This window comes from Sycon ciliatum, chromosome 13 (genome assembly GCF_964019385.1).
Source record: "Sycon ciliatum chromosome 13, ocSycCili1.1, whole genome shotgun sequence".
Lineage (NCBI taxonomy): Eukaryota > Metazoa > Porifera > Calcarea > Leucosolenida > Sycettidae > Sycon > Sycon ciliatum.
This window is the reverse complement of record NC_088655.1, coordinates 3,489,377-3,516,982: the sequence shown is the minus strand read 5'-3', so window position 1 is coordinate 3,516,982 and position 27,606 is coordinate 3,489,377. Positions and strand designations below refer to the sequence as shown.

Here is a 27,606-nt window from a genome sequence, read left to right as displayed (position 1 = left end):
TTACCTCATACTTTTCACCCTGTAGTGTCATGGAGACAGTGTTGAAGTGATCCATGGCATTAATCTGACTTATCAGCTCACACATGTGAGACACGCTGCTACGACAGTAGGCCTCCAGCAGCAACCCATAGCGTGTTGCCTCCGGTGTGTGCATTTCCGCCCTGTACGCGGAGAGAGAGAGAGAGAGAGAGAGAGAGAGAGAGAGAGAGAGAGAGAGAGAGAGAGAGAGAGAAAAGAGAGAGAGAGAGAAGGAGAGAGAGAGAAGGAGAGAGAGAGAGAAGGAGAGAGAGAGAGAGAGAGAGAGAGAGAGAGAGAGAGAGAGAGAGAGAGAGAGAGGAGAGAGAGAGAAGGAGAGAGAGAGAGAAGGAGAGAGAGAGAGAGAGAGAGAGAGAGAAAGTGGACAGCGATGCATTTAGAATAATCACATGCAGCAGCTGTCTGGCTGGGCTGGCCAAGCTTCACAGCCTTTCGTCATCAGTGCATCTCGAGTGAACATATTTGTGATCGTGGATACAACACGTACCTCATGAACCAGAAGAGAAAGTTCCCGAGCCGTCGACTGACCAGGGCCCTCCTCAGCAGGAACCGGCCCAGTGTACAGTCCAGATACGACTCATACTTCAGCACCTGAACACCAGCACACAGAGATCACACAGGACAATCACGGTGGGGGGTTGCTTCTGTGATCAATGGTATGCTTGCCTTTGATATCTCCTCCTTTATTATTTCAATTACGTGAACATCTTCCTTGGAGACAAGAATGCAAGAACACTGAGAACAAGGACATACTTTTTGGAGTGTGTCATTCGGGCGTCGGACGCGGTACGGTCACTACTGATCCGGGATCTAAATTTCCAAAACCTTTCAGCTCAGCCACGACCCCCCACCCACGAGTAAATTGTACTTCAGGTGGCCGACCATACCACGCTAAAGTACCTTACGACACCCCTGTTCTCAGTGTTATTATTGCAAAGTGTGATATTTTTAAATTGTAGTGACATATTTATCAACATAGCCAGCAATCGCATGTCATCACGTACATTGAAAATCAACATAATTTTGCGAATCGACCTTTTTTTCAGGATCACTTTTCAACGAGGACGAAGCAAAGTCGGCCGAACGAAGCCTAGAGGAAGAAAATCACCCTCTCCACTTCACCATCACGATACTGACATAGATACGAGATGAAACAACTAAAAAATCCACAAGAAAACTGTATGGCCATCATCGCGCTGACTTTGGTCTGACTTTGGTCTGAGAATTTCTATCACGATCAAAAATGTACGAGGAGTACTGAAAAATAAGCCACAGACGTACCTTTATCGCTGTCTACTGCTTTTTCAAGGCACAAAAGTCGACTCTCCACTTTCAAACCAGGAACCAGACATACCAGTGGTCCTTTTCAGCTGCTCCACGAGCGCAGGAAATGTTCACCAAGGGGCGCAGAGCAGCATCCATTCCAGAAAAAGAGCTAAAATACGAGTGAAACTGCATGACTGAGTACATGAGTACATGTATGAGTACATGCAGAAAATAGTCAATTTAGGCGTTTCTGCTCCTAACAGCAACTAGCTTCGACTAGAAACAAAGATTACACCAAAGGATCAAACAACAACCATTTTCTGCAGTTTTTTTGCAGATGGCTTCCTTGTGCTTGGCCCAGCACGCCAAAAATCACACCTCGGAGGAGTACAAAAATTACAACTCTCAGATGTCCTCGATTGCTGGCCATGACAGTAAGGTATCTGACAAAAACCAGAGTGAAATCAGATGACAAGACACAAGAGTTTCCAGCATACCTGCACCAGCTGTGGTAGATATGTCAACAGCTGCTCATCACTGCCATCACACGGACACAAAGCAAACAGATGCAGAAAAAAGCACTATCAAATATCGAGCCAGGCACCATGATTATCTGTGTCCAGTCTTAGGCAATGAGCACACGAAGCATAGAAGCCATATCATAGTTTCGACTAGGCCTTTCGCACCATTACTTTTCAAGTCAACACAATGGCGCCGGATTAACAAGGTAGCAAGCAAGTCCTTAGCAATGATAAACCTGTCTCTAGCAATTCAGTATGGCAGGGGTTTGGGTCACAGCCTGACACTGAGAAGAAGAGCTAAGCTCACACGCACGAAAATAACAGCTTATAACGGTTAAACCACCGGCATATGCCTTCAAGGTGAGGAACACTTGTTTCATGACATGCTTGGCCACCAGGCTTTGATACTAGAGGGTGGTGGCGTTCCCACGGCGGATGCAGAAAACTCGGCTTCCAGCCGAGTCTCACGCGAACCGTGAAATTTACTTATTTTATTGGCCAGCAGGCAGCTCTGTCAATTTCGACCAGTACTAGTCCATTGCATTATGTCACTGTAGCAGGCCACCATATCAGGCATACAGAGCCCAGATGGCTGGGGAGCCACTTACAATGTACCCTTGTCTACACTCTGAAGGTGGCCGCCTGAGGAAGTAAAAAAAATGTGTGGATAGGAGAGGTATCGGGATGGGAGAGTTGTGTGTGTGTGTGGGGGGGGGGGGGGAGATTGGGATGGGAGATGTAAACGGGATTCCGGTGGTGTTGGGATAGCAGAGATATGGAGACTAAACGGTGTTCTACTTCTACTGTACCTGCATGTGTCCAGACACCTGCATGTGTCCAGACACTTGATAGCAAAGTCTCTGACATTCTCATCAGTATAGCTATAGTCGAGAAGTTCCAGTGCTGCCTCCGGTTCAATGGTCGGCCAGCCCTGCAGCATGGCCAGGATCTATAAGCAAATATCATTCAGACAGATAACATGATTGATGCACTGAGAGATTGACTCCCACATCACGGAATGGATAGCGTGCTAAACCCGCAACTGTAAGTCAACCAATATTCGGCGCATATTTATTTCCGGCCTGGTCATGTTTTTGGCCGAAAACATTATTGCAACAGAAATTTTGTTTTGCGAGTTTCAGTGTGACAGGTGGCAGTAGTACAGGCCGAAATTTGATACGGCCGAAATGTGTTTTAGCCCTGGGAGGCCGAAATTTGAATGGGCCGAAATGGGTTTTAGCCATAGGAGGCCGAAATTTGAATGGGCCGAAATGGGTTTTAGCCATGGGAGGCCGAAATTTGAATGGGCCGAAAATTTGAAGACTTACAGTATTTGGACCTTGAGTGATTTCTAAAGTCGTCCGTGAAGGCAAATCCACGTACCAAGTGATACGTTCCTTCATTTCTCTTCACCTTCACCATCCAATTCTATGAAAACAGTGCTACGCCCGGGGCCGCACCATCCCCCATGAGCTAGTGCTAGGCCTGTTATACCGGACCATGAAAGAGTGTTACGCTTTCATATCCCATGATACCAGCCATGGAGGATACACTTAAAGAACAGAGACACGAAAAAATGTACAAACGAGCCGTGTGGTGCAAGGGATGCCTATGCATTTAAATATATTCACTCTCTGAGCAGTCATACCGATAGCAGAACACCATACAGCTTGTGAGACAGCAGTTAGCAAACTTACAATTGCTACATCCTCACAGGACGACCACTTGACCGCCTGCAGTAGCTTTGGAAGCGAGTGCGGGTGATCCATGCAGTTCAGACTGACGCAGAGCAAACCATACACAAACCACATACAGCTAGAACAAACACACAGTGAAACCTGTCAAGGCAACCACCTGTCCCAGAAGACCACTGAAACCAGGATAATGGGATGCTATTTCCAGTCAAACGACCCTGGAGAAGGAGACCACCTGGTAACAGAGACCGTGTTTGAAGTGGTCTCAGACAGGTTTCCCTGTAGAGCCAATAGCAAGAGGAGGGGGGGGGGGGCTGTGCAAACTGATCAGGGCAGTGGAAAGGCTGGCGGGGGGAACACAACCAGGTGCTATTTTAAGGATCATACACAGCTGATAGATATCACATTCTGCTCAAATGCATAGTTTAACAATGTCTCGAAAATGAGGCGGAAATCCAGCCTGCACCCATTACCAGTAACATAGAATCTAGTTAAACTTCTAGTTCATAGAGAGTGAGTTCATAGTTCATAGAGACTGGGGACACTTGAGATTGGCATTTTGATTCCAAGGAAAAGTCATGGCACATACACTGAGCCAGCAACATAACTAATGTTACTGTACTGGACATTGTAGCTTTATCAGGGATACAGAAAATCAGGCAGGCAGGCGGGCAGGCAGGCGGGCAGGCAGGCAGGTGAAGCCGAGACCATCACTAGGGTCGGCCGAGTACTGGGCCCTCGGAATCCTCTTCTCACCTGCCATACCTTGCAGGGCACTCTGGGATTGAACAGAGTTCAATGCACTTTGCAGTAGTGTTGAAACGAGCGTATCAATAACAAACGAGCGATCAGTGCCACTAACGAGCAAGCTATCGAGCGAGCTAACGAGTTTCATTGATGTGGCAAATAATGATTTTTTAAATCTTTTTTTCCTAAGTTCGACTTTTTCCAATTCAGCTGGTCCAAATTATCACCGCCGGCGTTTGGGGTTGCTGCTGCTTCACTTCGGACTGCTGTTTAGTGTCGAGATGTCTTTTCAGCGCCGTCATTGAGCAGCCTTTGTACCGTTTTGCAAAGACTGTAGCCCTGTTCTTCGCTGCATTGCGGGAGAAAACTTCCAAACGACTGAGCGTAACTTTCACTCGAATTAAGAGTTGACAGAAGTTTGTCCTGCAGCAGGTCAGCAGATGCGGAACAATACATCAGTGGAGTCCACCAAAGCTGCAATGACAACTGAAACAACTCAGTGTCATGCAAGCGGCATGCAGTCACTGTAACTGCGAGTGATTTTCACTTTGCGCGGGACTGGACTCTCGATCGACCATGGAGTCGTAAAAAGTTATCCGACTCCCCGCTCGACTTGTACTGCCATGTGTACGGATTACGGTGTACGGTGTTCGTTAGTGCAAACGAGCTGGCCGCACAAACGAGCCAAGTTTCTGGCGAACGAGCTAACGAGTACCCGGTGAGATCGTTTCAACACTACTTTGCAGTACTCACCGAAACCTCCATAGAATCTCCTTGTTTTGCTCCTCCAGTTGATAGAGACGATCTCGTTTGATAGTGATCAGTAGTTCACTGGCAATGGACTTGCTCTGCGTTCTCTGTACGGCCAGGGTCACACCAATGGAACACACACACACACACATACGTACACACACGCATACACAAACACGTACACACACATACATACGTACATACATACATGCACAAACATGCGAGCATGCGAGCACGCACGCACGCACACACACACACACACACACACACACACACACACACACACACGTGCAGACACCCATAAACAGAGACACAGAACACACAAGAAGTTATTCACCACATTCCCAGAATACATATAGAGCAGCATTGACTAGTGCTGCACACGCCAATCCACTGCTCACGGATTGGAGTTGAGTTTTCCTCCACACACTTTGAATCTTAGATGTCCTTGCTACTACCCAATGGACATGTGAAGATCGCACATTTCGAAACATTACAGCTCCCTGCTACTCTATAGTGAGTCAAAAGCACTCGAACATCTCAATTAATTAAAATATGTGTTAATTTTAGAACTAAATATAGCGACAGAGCTTTCGGCCATATTTCCAATTTAGTGCAACGGAAGTGTCCTTGCTGGTGTCTGTATGGTTCGGCTGAGAGCGCGTGGTTGTGATGAGTTGGGAATGCAATAAATGTGTTAATTTTCTTTGCACAATTGTCCAGAGTTCTCTGCGTTCTTGCTGGAGACGGACATCAAGAGAAAGGGAAACATCAAAACGTGATGAAGGAAAATGAAACAACGTCAGCTTATACGCCAAGTATCTGTAGACTGGTTGTTTTGGTTGTTTTACTTAAAGTCAACCAAACCCAGCCACCAAAACTCACTCGTTGTGTTCACCATATCGGGCCATCGAAAGAACACAACTCGTGCACACATTACTTACGCCTGCGGTCATGAAACTCTCTTGCTTCTCTCCAGCTGCCTTGGCACACTGCGAGGCCTTCTCCAACACCTGCACGGTCGCAAGAAAGGCAAGGCACAATGAAAGAGAGAGAGAGAGAGAATGAGAGAGAGACACACACGGATCAGTGACTGATAACTGATAAGGGTAGATCGCTTGCAGACCTGTGTGCTGCTTTCACCAGTCTTGGGTACTTATTTTGACACATACCGTATTCGGTATAATGGTTATGCAGCGTGTGAAGAAGTGAGGGGTTGGGTATGTGTGTGTGTGGGGGGGGGGGGGGGTCTTCATGACCTCTCAATGATAAGACATAGTGATTACTCCAATAATAAACAGAATGTCTCAGTTCATAATTCATGGCTGGGGACGAACTTTCTGTGATGCATTCATGCAACGTAATTCATGACATACCTTTGGCAGCGAGGGGAAGACCACTGGCTTGCCAAATTTCGGAAACTCGAGCTCAACGGTGGTGCAGTTCTCGATGGGATTCTGTGTGGTGGTGCCGATGGGGTTTAGCTCATCATACAGTGCCCCCTCCCATGGCCAGCATCGCAGTATGACCATGCCAGTGCGTAGGCGGCGCTGATAGTCAAACAGTGGTAGGTTGGCCCACTGCAGACCTACTTTGGACTAGGAGAGGAAGATACACACACATACACACACACACACACACACACACACACACACACACACACACACACACACACACACACACACACACACACACACACACACACACAGGTAAAAATGCTGATAGTCAAACAGTGGGTGGTTGGCCCACTGTAGACCAACTTTGGACTAGGAGAGGAAGATACACACACATACACACACACACACACAGATAAAAATGCTGATAGTCAAACAGTGGCAGGTTGGCCCACTGTAGACCAACTTTGGACTAGGGGCAGAGGAGACACACACAAAGATAACAATGCTGATAGTCAAACAGTGGCAGGTTGGCCCACTGCAGACCCTCTTGGACTAGGAGAGGAAGATACACATAGATAACACAGCGCAAATAGAGTTCAGTGTAGTTGAAGCCTAACCTATCTCTACTCCGAAGGTTGATACGCTGATGTTACCATCAGGAGACTACAGAACATCAAGGGCAATCAAGGCTTACTTGCTGCTACTCAAGTTTCATGCTTTCGCAATCATCAGGCAATCAGGAGAGTATGATAATAACACCAGGCGAGTATGATGTAATCACAGGGGACCGTGATGTAATCACCAGGAGACTATGATGTACTATAAAACCGGAAAGTCTAACGAGTCACAAAGTCTAAAGTTTTAACGACCAATTATTTTTCGTTATTGGAAAAAAACGTTATCGCTAGATATCTGTGTAAAGATGCGAATACAGATGGGTGGCTAGGTAGCCAGCGTTTAACTTTCTGCACGTAATCATGCCAAAATTACAAAAAAATGTTGAACTTTTTGGTCGTTAGACTTTCCGGTTTTACAGTAATCGCCTGGAGACAATGATGTAACCATCAAGAGACAATGATGTAATCACCTGGAGACTATGATGTAATCACCTGGAGACTATGATGTAATCACCTGGAGACTATGTTGACTATGACCATTCTCCTATGAGATCAGTGTTAGCCACAAGACCCTGGTGACCATTGTAGTTCCTGACTGGATGTGAGGGACACAACCTGCATTGGAATTAGCTGGACATCAATTCTTCCTTACCTCCTTGGCCTTGTTTCGCTTGGTTTTTCGGATCGTGTAGATGACCAGGGATAGGCGTGCACTGCGCGGGATGTCCTTCACCAGTAGCTCGGAGAAATGAATATTCTCATTCCAAGACACACCCTGCGTAGAATCACAAAATGGGCAGTGTGATTGGAAGAGCCGCAATGCCAGAAACACGAGAGACTTCCCCGAATAGATGTTACACTCTTTTTTTTACACACAAAACGGGAATGCAAAAATGTTGGTGCGACTTACAACCTAGCATCACCTATTACTTATGTGAATCTATTGACATTATACTATGGCAGAGAGCTCAATACTGGGGCACCACTTAAAAGTGGGAAAAAGGGGAATTATTCGTGGAAGTAAAATAAACGGCATGATGTAAAAACCAGGGCTCCAGGTCTACATGTTCTGTACCGCTGACTGGAGTACAGTTAGCGATGCAAAACACCTGCCTGCAGGCGCGTAGCCAGCATGGTGCACGGGGGGAGGGGGGGGGGGGCACGTAGATCCCCTAAATTGTTTGACCTACATATAGGATCAGCATGCTCATAATGACCAAGAATGACATACACCAGCCATCCTACCAATATGCGGCCAAAGGGGGACCAGCTACACACCTGTGCCTGTGGATCTGGAGCTTTGGTTCAGACATCAAACTCGCAGATATTTGTCAGTGTTTGTCTGCACCTAAACTCGCCCAATAAGTATTCATTTACTTCTGGAGAATCGTTCAAATAAAGTCTAAATGAATAAATGCACGTACCTGATTGCTAACACTCATTGGTCTGGATCGTTCGATGGAGCACAGTGCTTCGTTACCATGGTATATGCCAACATGAACACGGACCTGCGGAGCACGCACACACACAAGATTCCCAAAGAAATTGGGTGCTACCACAACCCATTCGACAAACATGTGAGCACCCAGACTGGCAACGCACTGCTCCCACGATACGACGCCCATGACACACACACTTACAAGTTCCGGTGGGATGAAAGGTTGCCTGTTCACATCCACTAGATACACCATACAAGCAATGTGGACTAAAGGCTACGTGTTTCAACTTCAAAGATATGCTGGAAGCTAACCAAAAACATACCACAACCCCCCCCCCCTCCCTCCCTCTCTCTTGTATAGCATGCTCGATCAGTTTTCATTGTTTTCAAATATGTATATAAACTTCTACTTTTTGTAGCTGGCACAGTATCATTGTTCAGTTACCTGATGATGGCCATGTGCCGAAACGTTGTTTAAGAATGGAATTGGTTCAGATTTGCAGTGAGACTGGAATGGGTGTGTCCACCCAAACTTCTTTTCAAATATGTTCTAACCAAAAAAATGGTTTCGCTGTGAATTACAGGCAGAAACTTTGGCCGACCTACTGAAAAGTTTGGTTCTGCTGTATTTGGTGTTGAAATGTAGACATTGTGAATATCAATGTCGTAAAGGGATTTTATACATTATCAGAACTTGATTCGGTGTTCGCAACGTACCAGACTTTCGTTGTCAGTGTTTAAGTTATCGGCACGCACCACCTTGAAGACTAGCGGGTTGCCGATGCTCCAGAGCGACGTCTCAGTCTCATCTATTGGTGAACAACCCACATGCACACACGCACGCACGCACACACGCAGGCACACACGCACGCACGCATACACCCACGCACACATGCACGCGCACACACACACACACACACACACACGCACACACACACACACACACACACACACACACACACACACACACACACGCACGCACACACACACACACACGCACGCACACACACACACACACACACACACACACACACACGCACACAACAGGCAATGTTGCACTGTACCCCAGTGATACTATAGTCTATAACACATAACAAGCCACTCTTACATAACAGAACCGAACACAGAATCCCAGTGGATTGGAAGCGTACCGTTATTGATGTAAGACCGATCTGGCAGTGCTGGTGTCGTGGCTGGATAGACAACGCGATCAAGATCCCCATAGAACTGAATGTCAGACTTCAACAGCAGCACCAAGTCTGGCCGCACAGCCTTGGCAAGACAGCGGCGAATGTACTGAAGTCACGAGAAGAGAATGTACATATGCAAATTATACACAACACACACACACACACACGCACACACACACACACACACACACACACACACACACACACACACACACACACACACACACACACACACACACACACATGCATGCACGCACGCACGCAGGCACACACACACACACACAGGCATACACACATGCATACGCGTACACATGCACACACATGCGCACACACACGCACACACACGCACACACATACAAACATGCACACAGTCAGAATGGCACGCATGCATCAAACTCCTGCGGATAAGACTGCGGGGACACTGCGCCACACAGGGGAGTACACAGCATGCTTTGAGCCAGTTTGTTTGTCACTCGACTGTACGCGCGGCGCTCTTTTTAAAGTCTTTGACCAGTGTCCGCATGCAGTCCGTGTTCACTAGTGACCCATGCATGAGCTTCGCTCCTACATAAACGTGAAAAGCGAAGACGCTTGTTTTTATTTTTCACGGCTGTTTTTTTTCGCGAATCCGTGCCACTTCTCAAAACGGCAAAAATCACAGAATTTTCAAATTTTCAAAATGTTGCACTGAGAAGACACTGAGAATGGACGTCGAAGTACGACATTTCGCCATCCAAATCACCGTCTTATTCGTTCCTACTCGACCTGGTTTACCTGAAACTCCCGGTTTTCGATCCGCGGAAAACTTAGCTTCGCGTTGGTACCACACACTCGACCATTCCAGCTTTCTTGTTGCTGTTTCAGCCATTTTTGCCGACTTCGTTCTTGCTACGACTTTTTCGTGGTGGACATTCTCACCACTCCAAAACAGAGCGTCTTCCTTGCTGTACCGATTTTTCAGCGACAAACGAGTATTTTTCCTGGACATGGTAAGTATCGATCTACCCACTGCCAAAAGTTCGTTCGAATACAGTTTTCCTAAGCACCTATACAATCCACTTTTCTCCCACACGTTTCCAACAGGTTTTCTGACATTATGGACCAGCATGCTGCGTTTTTGGACCAGATCTGTCGTGTGGGTGGCAAAAAGTTCACGTCGTGTAGCCAGTCCACCAAATACCCTGCGAGCGAATTCAAAGACCAGCTTTGGTCAAAATTCTGCATCAATATTTCGACAGATGACCCACAAGTTCACCCTCAGTACTTATGTGTCAACTGTCAACGGGTTCTGAGTCGACCACAAGCAAAACCATCGGGTGGTTGTACTCCTGTAAGTGCATGGCACCCCCATCACCGCACCAACTGCCAAACATGTTCATCGTTTAAGCAAACCAAACGTGGCCGTCCCTCAAAGCGTAAATCGTCCAGTACAACTAGTCGCTCAGCTGAATGCGACGCTAGCACAAGTGCAGCAAACATATCAGCACCTCACACTCCATCTACACCAGCAAGTACCACCACTCCAGCATGCACTCGCTCCGTCAACAAAGACAGCATAACAAGCAATGCAACACCAGTATTCAGTGCCGTTAAGCCACTAGTAAGAACTCGTTTCGTGGACCAGAATGTAGTACAGGAGTGTAAGATCTGTGAAAAGATCGTGGATGGGGCAGTTCTTACAACATGCTGCGAAGAGCTGCTGTGTAGTAGCTGTGTGTGTGCATGGCTGAGCGACAACGACACACCAGTATGTCCTAGCTGTGATTCAAGTATGAGTGAGACAAGCATAACACGGCCACCCAAAGTTCTACAGCGGGTGATTGCAAATTGGACAGTGCGGTGTGATTTCCATAAGCCAGCACTGGATGGCTGTCAAGCGGTGATGCCAATATCACAGTTGCGTCAGCATGTGCAGAAATGCGAGCATAGCCCAGGGACACAGAGCACACCAATTCGAACAGTAATGCCAGCATCATCAGCAGATGACATTACAAGAGCATCACCATCGAAACTCAGGGGCAAGTTTGCTGATGAGCTCACGTATCGCATGGTCGAACCGAGAGTTCAAGATGGCATGCTGGAGCTCAGAAGCAGTGCTCATGGAAAGCCACAGTTGTTCGCTAGAATAGCAGCTCCAAATGTGTCGTCCACGCAAGCAAGTGTTCGAACAGCTCAGCGGCGGCGAGAAGTACTGGAGAGGATTGAGCAGACTGTTTGCGGTGGCCCTGATGGTGCCCGTGCTCATCAGGTCGCTGGGCTACAACGACTGACAAAAGCTGAACGACAGCTTCTTTTGGCTGAGGCAGGCATCACAGCCAATTCACCAAAGAGCGGAACATTGTTGGCCATCAAAGCTGATATGAATCTACCGTGGTATCAGATCAGGAAGATGAAGCGGTGGCTCAATGACTTCGGCGTACAGCTGGAATCCGAGCGAACAGCACGGACGTACATTGCGCATACGCTTCCAGAGTACATCGCCAAGGAGGTACCCTTGACGAAGCGTAATGGTGACGTCATCATGGCAAGTGCAGTATACTTTCCAGATCTAGTGGATATAGTTACTCACTACCTTGATATGTTTGAAGAGCATGACCAGCTGACTTGGCATGCTGGAATTATCCCAGCAGACAAGATTTGGCTCAAACTCGGCGGCGATCATGGCGGTGGATCCTTCAAATTCGTCATGCAGGTAGCCAACCGACACAAGCCAAATTCTCTGGACAACACCATACCGATCTGCACATTCAGCTGTCATGATACGTTTGCCAACCTCGATACAATGCTAAAGATGTACAGTGAACAAATAGTTCGTCTTCAAAGAGAAGTACAGTGGAATGGCAAGACGTTCGATGTGTTCTTTTTCGGGGACTACGAGTTCCAAACCAAGTGCTATGGGTTGTCTGGTGCTAGCGGAGTACGTCCATGTCTTTATTGTGTGTGCCAGAAGAAGAGCATGGATCTGCCCACTGCTGATCGTTCAGATGGCGACAGTACGCCACGCACTCTGGAAACCCTGGCCAGCGACCACGCCAAATTCGTCAGTGCGGGAGCAAACACAGCTCAAGTCAAACAGTTTAACAATGTGCTGAGACCTGTCATTCTGCCAATCGAGATCGACCATGTCATCATTCCAGCGCTTCACTTGGATCTGGGAATTTTCCCATGGATCTTCGAGGCATACCTGACAGAGGTGCGTCAGCTGGATACCAAGCTTGCTCAGGTAGCTGCCGCAACACCAGAGGACAGTAGAGTTTATGCTGACCTTGCACTGCTCCATGCTGAGCTGCGCCAAGCTGCAGTAATCGTGGCAGACAGCCAGAAGAAAGTCGAGACTGTGCAGCACTATCTGCAGGCACTGGTGATTGCTACAGCCGATCAACCTGGACAAGAAGCAGTCGTGCAGCAGGTACAGGGCTACCTACTGCAGCTGCAAAACCAGCACAATGCACATGAAACGGAGCACCAGCGCGTAGCGGCCAAGGTACTGAAAATTGAGGGCAAGAAGGACTTTGTTGGCCCATGTTCAGAGAGCATTGATCCTGTGCTTCAACGCTGTGGCATTGACAGGCAGGCGTACCATGGTGGTGCTTTTGTAGGGAATCATGTACACCTAGCTCTGCAGGATGATGTGATCCTTGCACTGACTTCCAGTCCAGCCTTGGTCATCACCCAGCGGCACCCAGCACTGCTTCCACAAGCTGAGGACATCCAGCGCCGTTACCAGTCTTTGCTGAAGTCGTATGCAGCCTGCAGGTCTCTCTACAACCACTCCGCGAAAGTGACTGACCAAGACATAGTATCCTTGCAGCAGCAAGTCGAGAAATTTCTTGGTCTCTGTCGCACGCATGTCGTCCAGCGTCAGCTCGGCCACATCACTCCCAAGCTACACCTGCTGGAAGAGCACACTGTTCCCGCCATCAAGCAGACTAGAGTCGGCATCGCTCTTCTTGCCGAGCAAGGAAGTGAGAGCATCCATGCAAAATTCAACGGTCTTCATCGCAATTTCCATTCGATTCGAAGCAACCTTCAGCGTCTGCAGGCAATATCTCAGCAGCACCTTGTAAGCACATTACCTGAACACGACGCCCTCAAGCCTGTCAAGAGCAAGAGGCCAAAGCAGTGAAGGTAAGAACCCTTGGTACTGACTTGTTTCAACTTCTCTTCGTTCCTGTTCTGATCTATTTTTCTTGCCGAACAACTACCGAATATTCAAATTTTCGAAACTGTACTTCATGTTACTCTTGTAACACGAATCACGCGTGGTTGATGCGACTGATTTTTATAATTTCGACTATATTTACAAAATTCTGCCGAATTGGAGAAACCCGCGCGTGAACCTTTGGAAAGGCCGCCATATTGTTAAGTGCCGGGTACAGAACAGCCGTGCATGCATGAGCTTCGCTCCTACATAAACGTGAAAAGCGAAGACGCTTGTTTTTATTTTTTCCGATTTCTTGTTCCTCCATTTTGGAAATGCTTTTCACCGCGACTGTGCTGTCCTTATTGGAAAGACAGGTGCAAGTGGGGAGTGTTTCCAAGCGAAGAGAAGGTGCATGGGCACAAGGTTTACGTGAAGCGCTGTCTTGAAACTTATTTGCAGAAATATGTCAATGATCACTGCCTGGCCCAAATTAAGCAGCAAGCTGAGTGAATTAAGAGACCAAGGTTCAATGTTTAGAGAACATGTTGGGCGATTCCAGAATGGAATCGGAGACACAAAAGTTCTCGCTGCGCAAGCTCAAGAATGACCTTGACAGCTATATTCTATACTGATCTCGCTCCCAACTATGTACAGCGCCGTGTTGGAGTGGGTTGGGTCCGCCGTGAAGACAAAGGTGTGCAGCACAGTTGGCCCGGAGGACTACCACAGTGGTGAGGACACCGTATCCTCAGCATGCACTGACAATGAACTGCTCCTGACACTCATGAAGCTAAGACATGATTGTCCTGAGTCCAATCTTGGCCAAAGATTCTCAATTAAGCAAGCGACCGTTAAGCGCATATTACCAACTTGGATGGCATGCCTGTATCATACGTCCCAGGAGACTAACATGTAGTCATCCCGAGATTTAGTTGACCTACACATGCTGGGTGTCTGGGAGAAATTCCCGACAACACACATCATCATCGACGCAACAGAATTTCCCTTGGAAAAACCGGAAAATCCAGATGTGCAGGCAGCAACATGGTCTAACTACAAGAATCGCAACACACTCAATCTGCTTGTTGGTGTTAGCCCCAATGGGGTGATTACATTTCTGTCCTCAATTTATGGTGGTCACGTATCTGATAAGGAGCTGGCGAAGAGATCCGGCCTCCTAAGCAAGCTACAGCCTGGTGATGCCATTATGGCAGACCGGGGATTCGACATTACCGCCCTGATGGCAGACGGCAGACATGTCAACATCCCTGTATTTGTATGCGGCCATGAATAGCTGGAGCACCAAGAGCAGACTGAAAGACGGCGGGTTGCAGGTGTTAGGATAGCTGCGGAGCAGGCTATTGAACGTATAAAACACTTCACCATCCCCTTCCCTATCTGCTGCTAAAGAGGTGTGTTTACTTTGCAAGAAAGGCAGCCCTCCAGTCCTCAGGACCTGCCTGAAGTGCAAACTCTATTTCCATCCCATGTGCCAGGATGAAGATAAAGACAGGCTGAAGATGTCCAATACATGTGTTCTATAGTTCTGTCGTGTGCGGGTGTTGCTACATCATCTGCATTGTATTTCTGCTCCAATCAAGTGTTTGCCGTGGCGTCGATGTGGTTCGTCTAGGAATAGCGTTGTGGAACCTCTCACCATTCATGCTTTGCTGGCTGCTCGCTCGCTTCGCTCTTTGCACGCTACTACTTGCAGTACATAGCTCGATGCTTTGCGTCGATCGCTGGTTGTTGTTGTTGTTCCTTCTCTGTTGTGTGATGGAACTTGGTCCTAGAGTGAAGCTTTGGTCTTCTTGTGTGGCACGGTGGGGGTGAGGAATGGGTATCTGGACTCCTGGTATATTTCCATAAAGAACCTGGGAATCGAAGAATCCGGATAGTTCATCTGGCCCACTCCCCGGTCACGACATTAGTCGACCACGCCAGGATGTTCAGTACCGCTAACATTCCGAACCCTGGGCAGAGATAGGGAACACTGCCAGTAGCCAACGTCACCACACCGCAACCCGCCCTGGGTACGACGATAAACTGCACCCTGGCGACTGCGGTTGGTCATCAGCACCAACGTGCCCATCGCGGAAGCATGACGCTAAACTGCTGGACATAGCCAGAGCTGAAGAGAGGTGAAACGTCAAGATGAAGACAACATGTACACGAGAGCTGCATGGATTTCGAGTGAAGTTAGTTTGTGTCAGTCACCAGTCCCGGGACACGTTTCTGGTCTTGTTACCCGTCTTGTCTTGATTTATCCCACACTGGTTGTGAAGTGATAGTAACACAGAAGCAATCCCGGCAGGCTGACCAATAGCTTGTTCGAACGCAATTGTAACGGCATAACTAATTTTTCTAACACTGCTGTGGTTGCGAGTCTGTGTAAGACTGACGCATCATGTTTTCTTTTGTTCTTGGGTCGGAGGGGGTTGGTTACCTACGTTCAAGTTTTCAACAGACTTTTGTTGAATTATAATAGAGTGAGTATTGCTTCGCATACAGGACCGGCGGAAGCAGTTGTTTGTCATAGTCATTCATACAGTTTGTGTGTGATCATTGCGGGGATCCATGGCCTCCTCAGCAGTAAACATCATGTTTCTAGCCAAAAGAGGGGGAGGGGGCTGTGCCCTCTACCCTACTGTGATTGAGCCCCCCCCCCTAATTTTGTCGATTTTCGTGTTTTTCAGGCAAATCAAAGATAATGCTGGTGGCTAGCCACTAACAGAGGGGTCATAAAGGCACACAGGTATGAAGTCGGGGGTTTTCCCCTGTACGTTGCATTATGCATGGCAAGACAATGTTGGAAAATGGAAAAAATGAGTTACAGAGTAACTGTTTCCTCTGCTCGGTTGACACTAGACGTCAGTCAAGACCCGACATGAACCGACCAAACCCAGCGCCACTTCTTTCTTCAAAAGATGCGACTTTTAAAAGTCCCTGGTGTTTTTTCCCTGTTCAGTCCTAACCCAGTGTTACCACGGTCACAGTCTGTCCAGAGTAGGGGAAATACCCACCCGCCATTTTTGGATGGATACGCACAAGAGTACATGAAAACCAGAGTGTGCAGCCCGGATGGGTTGCTGTCACGGCGGAATTCTGTGATTACATCATTTTAGTGATGCAGTGCGTACAAGCAGGATTCAAGTAGGTCCCTTTCTGCACAACTGCAGCTTAGTTGTACGCACTGCGCCATTTCCCGCCTCAGATCTTCGCCAAATAAGATGTAATCACGGAACGCCGCGGTGACAGACACCCATAGTAGAAAAAGCACCAAGCTGCACACTCTGGTTTTCATGTACTCTTGATTTGTGCCATTGGATGCAGAATACCATTTTTTAAATTAAAGACCTGGAATGCAAAACCCGCTGAATCCATTTCACCACTTTTCGGATATTGACCAAAAAACTTCAAAACATGATTCATTTTATGTGTGGTTCGCGGGTTTTGCATCTCAGCTCTCAATTGTACTGGGAAATGATGCATGGTAATTGTGTTAATCACGTTATGCTGTGACAACTGACATACCGTGTATTGTACTAATGGATAGTTGCCTAGCAACAGCTCTTCCCTGCCAGTGATCTGCAAGCGAATACACACAGGCAGGAGACAGGCAAATATACACACACACACACACACACACACACACACACACACACACACACACATCATTATAATACACACACATCATCATACAGTTTTACGGGCGAACAAAACACAATTTGTCACGGTGGAGAATTGGAACACAACTCACACACTGAAAACAATTGCATGAAAGGTAGAATGTGGTGAGGAATGAGGACCCTACTCAAATATACAGCAGAATTACTCGACGTGAGTGCTGAGATAGAGATACTGATACAGTAAATCTCCACAGATACGGACGTCCCCAATCCGGGCAAGTTCATCTACCGGGCACTTTTCTTACCCATCTAGAATCACAAAAATGGCTTTTCAACGAAAAATGCCCGAAAACAGTCATATTGATTGGCATAAAACTTGATCTTTCCTTGCATGCAGTAAGTAATGTACGTAAGTTGTGAGTTACGGGCAATTCCTAATAGGTCTTTTGCCAAATAAGACACGCAGTGACTTGGCGGGGCATGGCATGCGTACTGAATGCGTGACCCGGGCACACCATACATGCAGTCCATTCCTCCCAGCGCGAGCTCTTGTTTTGGAACCGCAACGATCAATCACCGCGTTTGGCGTGTACTCGCCCACGTGTAAATGTGACTTTTCCTTCTATTTTTGTTCGTGCCTTTACTTTCAGAAACTAACTTCTTCAAGCGATCGCGCTCGACATTTTAGAAGATAAAAGAACAGCCGCTGGAGATTCTCCGCCTGGTTCTTGTAAAGTGTTCAGTTTTGTTATGTAGGACATCTTCCCAGCTTCTCTAGTCATGGGGAAAGGCGATCACTGCTGCGTTCCGCAGTGCAACAGCGACCGACGTTCGGACAAAAATACTTTGTTCCACGTCTTCCCTGGTAGCAAAGAAACAAAAACTGGAGAAGCTAGAAGCGTGAGCAGGGACGAGTTGGACACAAGGAAGTCTTGGATTGCCGCCATCCGTCGAGATGAGAGGGACGGTGTGTTTACCATCATGTCGTACAGTACAGTGGTGTGTTCTAACCACTTCACGGACGAAGACTATGTCCAAGGGACAAAGAAGTCGGGCGCAAGGCTGAAATCTACTGCTGTTCCAAGCGTATTTGCATGGAAGAAGCCCACGAAGAGAAAGTCTCGCGAGCGTGGTGCTTCTCCTCCTCCTAAAGTAGCAAAGGAGCCCAAGTCAGACGCTGCAAAGCTGAAAGCCACGACGAAGGAAAATGCCAAGCAAAAAGACGAACTTGAAGAAGCACTGGCTGCTATCGACGATATCCAAGTCGACTTCAGCCTGAAGCTATTTTCTCTAGCTCGGTTTGAAGACTCTGACTCCGATATGCAGTACTACACTGGGTTTCCTTCACTTGCTGCATTTGATGCATGTGAACAATTTCTTCACCTGGATGATAAGAGCGTCATTTCCTTTCGCAGCAAACCCTTGGATGCCGACTCACGGAAAAGGAAACCCGGTGCTGGACGGAAGAGCAAGTTGGCTTGGAGAGAGAAGTTTTTCCTTACCATGGTTCGTCTTCGCCGCGGCACAGACATCCGAATGCTGGCTGATCTGTACTTGATAGATACTGGGACTGTGAGTCGTATCATCACAACAATGGTCAACTACATGTACCTGCGACTGGGAATGATTCCAATCTGGCCGCGTCCTTCCCAAGTGTCAGAACGATTGCCAGATGTGTTCAAGGACCTGTATCCGACAACATTCTTGATCATTGATGCCACAGAGCTAAAATGCGAAGTTACGTCCAGTCTGCCTGCACAGTCCCAACTGTACAGCTCGTACAAGACACATACCACCTTGAAGGGCCTCATCGGTATGACCCCAGATGGTGCTGTGGCGTTCATCTCCGAGTTGTTCACTGGATCTATCAGTGACCGCGAGCTAACGATCAGAAGCCACTTCCTAGATCTTCTCCCAGCAGCCGGCTATGGGACATCGATTATGGCAGATAAAGGATTCGACATCCAGGATCTTTTAGTGCCGTATGGCGTCAAGTTGAACATTCCCCCGTTCAAGCGATCAGGACACCAGATGGCCCTAGAAGACGTTCAGAAAACGCAACAAATCGCCAAGTTACGAATTCATGTTGAGCGTCTCATGGAGCGGATCAAGGAGTTCAACATCTTTTCCAAGATTGTTCCAACAACTCTTTTCCCCATCATCAATCAGATATGGACAGTCTGTTGCCTTCTCACATTGTTCCAGGCTCCTTTACTTGCTGATGTAAATTAAGTTATCCATGCCAACTGTTGCTAGCATTGCATGGCGAATTAATCTTCAGCAACACGAATTTCGTCATGCCTGAACAGTCATGCACAATCATATTACTGAGCAGATAATGACTTCCTCTGTACAAAATTTGATACGATATAATTTTGATTGCAATATTTACATAAGTTCAATGAATAAAGTTAGTCTTGCCGGTATTGTTATTACGGTCACAACGGACCTACAACGGCGAATATATTATACATGTATTGTACAACCATACGCATGAAGTTGAAATGATTCGAATTTTATCTTGCAGGTTCCTTTCAGTTTGAGGCCTAATTACATGCTATTGCATTTGATCTGTATTTTACGATTTCAACCCATTACAAGATTACCATGTATAACTGGGAAGAAAAGAATGAAATGTAATAATAATGATTCAAGTGCACAAACAGCTGCCAGGCAATGTTCTCAATCATCCTGGAAAACCTGGCCGGCAGAGATTTCCGTGGCCTTTTTCAGATGGGATGAGCAGAACTGTAGCAGGCGTGGAAGGAGATCCTTCTTCCAAAATTCATCGTCGAACAAGATGCGTTCCACGGAAAGTCGACGAGGCCCAGTCCAGATGACAAAGTCACACCAAGATAAGCCAGACACACCAAGTTGCCCTTGAACTTGGTAGTAGTACGCGTGACTAGCACGGAGTCGGGGTTGACCATTGACAAGCTCACAGCAGAAGTCTGGCAATGAACAGGCCTCAGCAGGGGTTAAGTCATCGCCATAAGCGGTGTGCGGACACTTTATCTCCAGCAAACCATTTGGATCGGCTGGACAGGACCCATCATAGACTTGGCCGTCAGGACTAGCACCAATGTACTGGTAAACAGGGTGGATGACCAGACCACATTGCCGCACCTCATAGTCCGCGTTGCACATTGTTTGCTTGCTTGCCAAATAATCCCTTCTGGCCAAATCCTCACAGGCTCTTCCATGAGAAACCGCTCCAACTCGAGACAAATCCTTGTCCTGAAAGAGGCTCGTCACGAATGCATCTGTCACCTCCTTCCGGTGAGTTACGAGGTGGAAGCGTGAAGAAGTCAGGGTGATTCTCCTCAGTCTTTTCCACAATTCACTGCTACCCTGACTACGAGTGAGCCGCTCGATGGCTATGGTTTTGCTATGGAGTAGCGGTCGTGCAAACTCATCACCTTCCCTAGCAGACTTCGGCAGTGGTAAATCACAGAAGTGCTGGCTGGTAGAACACTCAGCGCCAGCAGGTTGTTGGCTGGCAGGTGATTCTGAGGTGGTGTTTCGATCATCACTTGCTGTTTGCGAGCTGCACGCTACCAGCTGCGGTTGGTCCGCTATCGCCACAAATGGTCGCTTTCTAGCTGGAGGCACATCAACTTTATCCCCCTCGAGCTGGTGGTAACACAGCACTGAGCCGAATGGGACAGCGCCCACCTTGGACTGACACTGGTGCACCTCCTCTCCACGCGACAGCAAAGTTGCAATGGGGTACCTGCGGCCGGTTGCGGTGATCTCATCCAGCAGGCGATCAAGTTCCTCACACTTAATCTCTTTGGTTGAAGGACCTCTCGCCTCATAGAGTGAGGATGCTCGCCGGACACTCTGAATGTCATCCATATTCTTCGACGGATCCGCTTTTTCAATTACGAGTGAAGAAACTGGCTGTGCGACAACTTGACGAGGCCGAGGACCCCAAGCCTGCTTCTCAGTTGTGCAAGTCTGCTCTGCTGGTACATCCTGCTGCTTCTTCGCACAGTGCTCGATGCTTAGGAGCAGTGCGACGAGATGATGGCACGAGCCAGCAACTCCAGCAGTGCAAGAGCAGTGTGCATAAGCGATAGACATCAGGTAAGTTGTAGCAGCTGCTTCAACTAAACACTCAAGTGCATAACTTTCTTTCTTGGACTGGGACGCCCAGCACTTGGCTTTGATGAAGTATCTGGTCGGGGTCTCAGTAGACATTGCAATCTTGCAACAGCTCACAGAATGTATGTAACTCCAGAAGAAGAAGTTGAATCCGCGGGTGAAGGGCTTTTTCACGGTAGCATGCTTGCCGCAGGCTCGGAGGTGATCGAAAATCACACCAAGCGATAGGTCATTTGGCAAAGCAGAGCTTGATGTGTCCCACCCTGTGTCAGGAAAACTAGGACGAGATATAGCTGCTACAGTGGACGAGGTGCTTATTGCATCACTATGTGCTTCCACGAGCTCAGCGTCAACAATGCTCTGAATGGCAGCACTCTTCCGTTTTCCTTGCCGACGCCTGCCGCCAGATGTATCTGGAGTGCACAGTTTTGGATCGTTGTGGTAGAACCTGGCCCTGAACAGATGGAGGAAGTTGGAAAGCAAAAACATGTACCGATAAAATTTTCTTTTCCTTTTGTGAAAAGTTATTTGAAGACTGCATCCCGAAGTGGTACTTACCGTTCGAGCAACTCATCTCGTTTCCCGGACACTCGGGCTCCTCTAGCTCGCAGGTACGTCTTCAATTGGTTGACCGTCCATTTTTCAAACGACTCGTTGTCCGGAGGCATCACAAACCGAACATTGGGATCTTCAATTTCATTTTCAGCCACAGGACTAGTTGCAACGTTCCCTTCATCGCAACGTATCGCGGCAAGAGAAGAAGGGCTCGGCTCATGGCCCGCTTCGTCAGCCATGTTACATGATGTATCAAACTCACTGCAAAGGCCCAGCGAGAAGTAAATCACAACGAGATACTTTCTAAACAAACAGCGGACAGCGTTGAAAAGCGAGAATAAAACAGAAACCCTTCGCTGTCATTTTTTTCGATCCAGGAGAGCCACATTTTTCTGGCCAAGTGGGCGAGTACACGCCAAACGCGGTGATTGATCGTTGCGGTTCCAAAACAAGAGCTCGCGCTGGGAGGAATGCACTGCATGTATGGCGTGCCTGGGTCACGCATTCAGTACGCATGCCATGCCCCGCCAAGTCACTGCGTGTCTTATTTGGCAAAAGACCTATTACAGGCAGTGCTCGGTCCCAACCTGCCCCCGAACTGGGCAGTTTTACTCTAGTGATACTGAGGGAGTCTCCCCGTGGTGGTGCTCACCTTCATGACGTAGTCATCAACGTTGATCTCGCCGTCGCCAATGTCCTGCTGCTTGGTGTGACGCAGTTTCACCTTGACCACGTCTCGTATCAGATCATTCACGTCACACTTGAGTGCCACCATCAAAGACTTAGTGGACGATATGTTAGGGTCAGGCTATAGTAGGAGGTATCAACACAAGGGACAACAACAAAAGGCAACAATAATTCAGGACCCTCTACACATGTCTACGCCTTGATCTACAGAGGGTGGTGACGTTCCTACGGATGAGGACAACTCGGCGGCCTCCAGCCAAGTCACACAGCAATACGCATAGTCGACGTGCCTTGCATGCCGAAGAGGAGAAAAACACATCCACACACCGGACCGGTGATAAACGCTTGGCTCACCTACACCTACACATACCCATTGATGATAGCGAACAGCTATGTTAGACATGGCAACATGTGCCGGGATTACACCATTCAACAGCTTGCAAGGCTGATGATGCTTACCATCACGGGAGGAGATAAAGGAGGACATACACACACACCGTCACACACACACACACACACACACACACACACACACACAAGACCGGTGGCAAAAGCTTGCCTTACCATGACGTTGACGACAAAGGAATGGTTGGAGGCGATCAGCTTGAGAATCGAGTCGGGCAACTCCGGGCTGGGTTCAGTCTCACAGCCGTACTGGTAGCTAGCACGTGTCTCCCACGACTCACATCTTTTCTTCACCGCTGGGTCACACACCTGAGAGCAGAGTATAAGCGCATTGCCAAATACAGAATGTATGAGCTATGCATGTGAGTACGCTGCTGGGATCCGCAATGCACTGTTCAACACCCCCACACGACCATGCACAGGTCACGGCTGTGTGTGCGGGTGTTATGTGAGTACGCTGCTGGGATCCGCAATGCACTGTTCAACACCCCCACACGACCATGCGCAGGTCACGGCTGTGTGTGCGGGTGTTATGTGAGTACGCTGCTGGGATCAGCAATGCACTGTTCAACACCCGCACACGACCATGCGCAGGTCACGGCTGTGTGTGCGGGTGTTATGTGAGTACGCTGCTGGGATCCGCAATGCACTGTTCAACACCCGCACACGACCATGCCCAGGTCACGGCTGTGTGTGTGGGTGTTTACGGTTCAAATTATGTCATTGCACAATGGGCTTATAGTGTGTGAGACAAGCAATACAACAAGATATATTGGTGTATCTAACGTTAGTTAACTATGAGGCCGAGACCTCGGGAGGTTAGTCGAGTACACTAGGTCTCACCACCCTTTTGCTCGTCTTGAATTCTAATCAGATAGGAGACCATGAGTGCCCATTGGAGCCTATGGGCGGGAACATAAAGTTCTGATAACATTGGATCGAACCACTGGTCCCCGAACATCCAATATGTCCTGCTAAGTTGGTTCCACTGTACGACCACCGGTCATGGAGTAAACAATAGCACAGATGGTTGAATCAGTCCGGGCAGGAGACCTAACACAGTTGCGCTCGGTGAAATCCGACCCAAAGTGCAAAGCTGGCGCCCTGGACCAGTTCCGACTACATCATTTTATTTGTACATGTGTACGTCCAGCCGCATTCGTGCCACCTCCAGGGCGTCAAGGGCCGTTCAAGTTGAGGGCGCAACATATGCACTCTTGGTCGCATTTCACCGAGCACAACTGTTGTAGCCACACAGCCAAGGCTTGTGCATACAATTGTTATATATTATACAGACACCAGTCACGCGCGTGTCACTTACTTCATAGACGACACTACGCTTGAAGTCCATGATCTCCTCGGTGGCCGGGTCAACGGCAGTCCCCAGGCGAGAGTCCTTCTGAGTTCCAGTGCTAAGTCCCATGCCGGCGGCTATGTTGAGACGTCTCATCATCAGCCTGTCCTCGGTGTTGCCCTGCTGAAGTCTCACCGAGAAGATTGGCCTGGGTGGGAAGTGGAGAGAGAGAGAGAGAGAGAGAGAGAGAGAGAGTGCGTATGTGTGTGTGTGTGTGTGCACGCACGCATGTGTGTGCGTGTGTGTGTGTGAGTGTGTGTGTGTGTGTGTGTGTGTGCGTGGAGGCGGGAGAGGGAAGGGGGAGGAAGAGGGTACACAGACAAATCAGGCCACTGCAAACCAAACCTACAGTATGGTCTGGCCACTCGGGACAAATGAATAAAGCATGCCAGTGACCCTATACACGTACGCTGTACCCTCATAAACAAATGCTAGTTACTCTGTTTTACACTGAATTTCATGGCCAGATAAGGGGTTAAAATTTCAACTCGGACACTGAGCCAGTAATAAATGTGTTTAAAAAAAGAGAAGAAAACGCGTGAGAACGAGATATGCAGCAACTATCCATGACTTTCTGACTGTTTATTATCTTGTTACAGTCGTGGATGCATAACTCGTTCTCATGTCTTAACTTCGGTACAGGTAATGTTTACCTAAGGTAAAAGGCATCGAATATATACGTACATGAATGCAGTATGAACCAGGCAGGCACAGCGGGTTGGTCGAAGACCATGATTGAGACACGAGAGGTACCTGGTTCAAGTCTGGCCTGGAAGCGGTTTTTCCAGCCGTGCTGCTACCCACAGTCAACTGGGAACTTGTGGCCAGGCACAAGGGGTAAAGGGGTACATGGATGCATCTAATGGGGTTTCTCGGCACTTGTGCCAGTGGTTGTGAGACTTATCCACTCACCCCACCGTTAGGCGCTGCATCTGCCGCTAGGGTTTACCGGGTGTTAGCTGCCGTCGCGAGTTCCCTTCGGGAACGGACACGATAATTTACTTCTTTTAATGCATTACGAAAAACTGGTTTTACCGAATTTTTCGCACTACCGAAACGTTGATTTTGGGCAATATCGAAAATACTACACCGCCGATAATTCCCGGCTGTACAGTATGCCAATTCTTTCACCCAAACTTACATATAATAGTCTACATCACACAGCTGAACGGTCTCCTCGAGCAACTCCTCCTCCACTCCGTTAGTCGACGTTATCGTGCACAGCACATAGTCCGCTGGTTCCATCAGAGTGTCTGACAAGGGAAAGTTCTTTGCAAACTTCCAAGTCTCTTTCTGTGCGGAGAAGGACGACCGGGTAAGACGAAACACACAAACAAAGCGTATAACATGACGTGCATGGTTCACAACAAACACAACATGATGGTGTTAAGCAAATAGTATTACTACAGGGGCGATGGAAGGGATTTGATGAGTATATGGTCAGCCTCTGTAGCTTCCATTCTGGCCAGGCTCTCACTTCTAATGGACTTGGCAAATGGGATTTCGGCCTTTGGCCTCTGGTTGGTGAATCTCATTTCCCCTATCCCACCGTTTAGGAGCCACATCTCAAGCCTAGCTGAGAACGGGATGGTGGCGTCCTACAGAAGCGGGGAGGTGGTTCTTGACCCGTCCTGTGTGCGCAAACGCGTGCAATTTTTTCTCACTTCTGATAAAACCAGGTTCCATTCTGGCCAGGCTCTCCATGAATTCTAACAAATTCAAAAAAATTGGAACCAAGTTACAGTCCATTCATTGGAAACTGGCAACCGAACTTTTTGGTGCCTCCCGCACATAGATGTAGATATCCTGAAAACAACAGTACAACCTGCATTGTGTGACCCGTGCAAGTACTCCTTGCCACATCTGAGGCCAGAAAAGTCCAAGAACAGGGAAATAGAAATTCAGCCAGGTTTTACGAAATTAGGACAGGTATGCCATGGCAAAATGTATGGAGAAGCAGATCCAAAATCAGATTTTAGAGAATTAAAGTGGGTTTTTGATCTTCAATTCGGCCAAAATCGGACTTTCAAACTGAGCAAGCGGGACTGTTTCCGATAATGAACTGTAATACCATAGCGACCATAGCGTGTCTGATGCCGCCGCTTCACTGCATTCGGACTCACCGGAAAATATTCATAAGTTTCACCATCCTTTGACGGGATCAATTTCAGAACCAAATATCCCCGATTTGACTGCGCGTTATACACCGAATAGAGTCATTTTGTGTGAATTTGTGGTTGAAGATTGGGGGTGCGCGTTATACAAAGGTGCGCGTTATACTCCGGCAAATACGGTACAGGCAAAACACTCTCAAATGATGTCATGGTCTCATAACCTCTATTATCTATAGATAGTGAACCGACACCACACAAGCAAAGCTTGAAACTCCCATGGAAACGAAATCGCCCAGAGTACAGCCTTGCTAGCCGAGAACGATACACATTGGCATGCGTGGGTCATCCATTCGTGTCGTAAGGCCAAGCCAGCGAGAAGGAACGCTGTCAAGGTGTTTCCTGCATGAAAGTTTGGGAGACAACTAAACCGACATGCACACATGCACATACACACACGCACGCACGCACACACACACACACACACACACACACACACACACACACACACACACACACCCATGCACACACACGCGCGCGCGTGCCTAAATGGCCTCACCTTGACTTCGCTTAGCGTGCTCGTAGACTTGACCTTGAGTGGGATGATCAGTCCGGATGGCAAGAAAACCTTCAACTCGGTCTTGCCCGACCTGGCACGATCCCGAACGGAACGCCGACCGGGGTGAATGCCATAGATCACACTCATCTTCTTCGGCAAAGACCTTTCTCTTGTTTACAAGCTGCAAGGATAAAATGAACAACAGTCGAACATCACATGACTGATGTCATACTCGATCATTGCATGCAACGGAGAGCCTCATTCACATTTTTTTAAATTGATAAATACAATGAAGAAGAGAACAGCGGACTCAGTTCTCTGTTCTGGCAGTCTCCTCTCCACTACTGTATCCTCTCTGTTCTTCTTTTTCACCATTATCCACTTCCAGATCCACCCAAC

The 27,606-nt window shown here is 48.0% G+C and overlaps 1 protein-coding gene across 3 annotated transcripts in view; it reads right to left on the bottom strand.

The window, feature by feature from the left end:
* Nucleotides 1-27,606, bottom strand: part of LOC135829737 (phosphatidylinositol 4,5-bisphosphate 3-kinase catalytic subunit beta isoform-like) — a 39,177-nt gene that overhangs the window by 8,687 nt on the left and 2,884 nt on the right. For all 3 annotated transcript variants that reach the window (XR_010555903.1, XR_010555904.1, XM_065342127.1), the window contains exons 2-19: nucleotides 27,208-27,388; nucleotides 25,679-25,830; nucleotides 24,505-24,685; nucleotides 23,343-23,492; nucleotides 22,744-22,899; nucleotides 17,335-17,388; nucleotides 9,618-9,762; nucleotides 9,184-9,275; nucleotides 8,453-8,536; nucleotides 7,681-7,803; nucleotides 6,391-6,612; nucleotides 5,959-6,027; nucleotides 5,018-5,121; nucleotides 3,521-3,602; nucleotides 2,651-2,772; nucleotides 1,800-1,839; nucleotides 524-627; nucleotides 5-161 (exon numbers count right to left, since the gene is read on the bottom strand). Coding sequence is in view for 1 of the 3 variants with exons in the window: in XM_065342127.1 (XP_065198199.1) it covers nucleotides 5-161; nucleotides 524-627; nucleotides 1,800-1,839; nucleotides 2,651-2,772; nucleotides 3,521-3,602; nucleotides 5,018-5,121; nucleotides 5,959-6,027; nucleotides 6,391-6,612; nucleotides 7,681-7,803; nucleotides 8,453-8,536; nucleotides 9,184-9,275; nucleotides 9,618-9,762; nucleotides 17,335-17,388; nucleotides 22,744-22,899; nucleotides 23,343-23,492; nucleotides 24,505-24,685; nucleotides 25,679-25,830; nucleotides 27,208-27,354 (2,184 nt within the window). In the remaining 2 variants the exon portion in view is untranslated. The remainder of the gene's footprint in view (nucleotides 1-4; nucleotides 162-523; nucleotides 628-1,799; nucleotides 1,840-2,650; nucleotides 2,773-3,520; nucleotides 3,603-5,017; nucleotides 5,122-5,958; nucleotides 6,028-6,390; nucleotides 6,613-7,680; nucleotides 7,804-8,452; nucleotides 8,537-9,183; nucleotides 9,276-9,617; nucleotides 9,763-17,334; nucleotides 17,389-22,743; nucleotides 22,900-23,342; nucleotides 23,493-24,504; nucleotides 24,686-25,678; nucleotides 25,831-27,207; nucleotides 27,389-27,606) is intronic.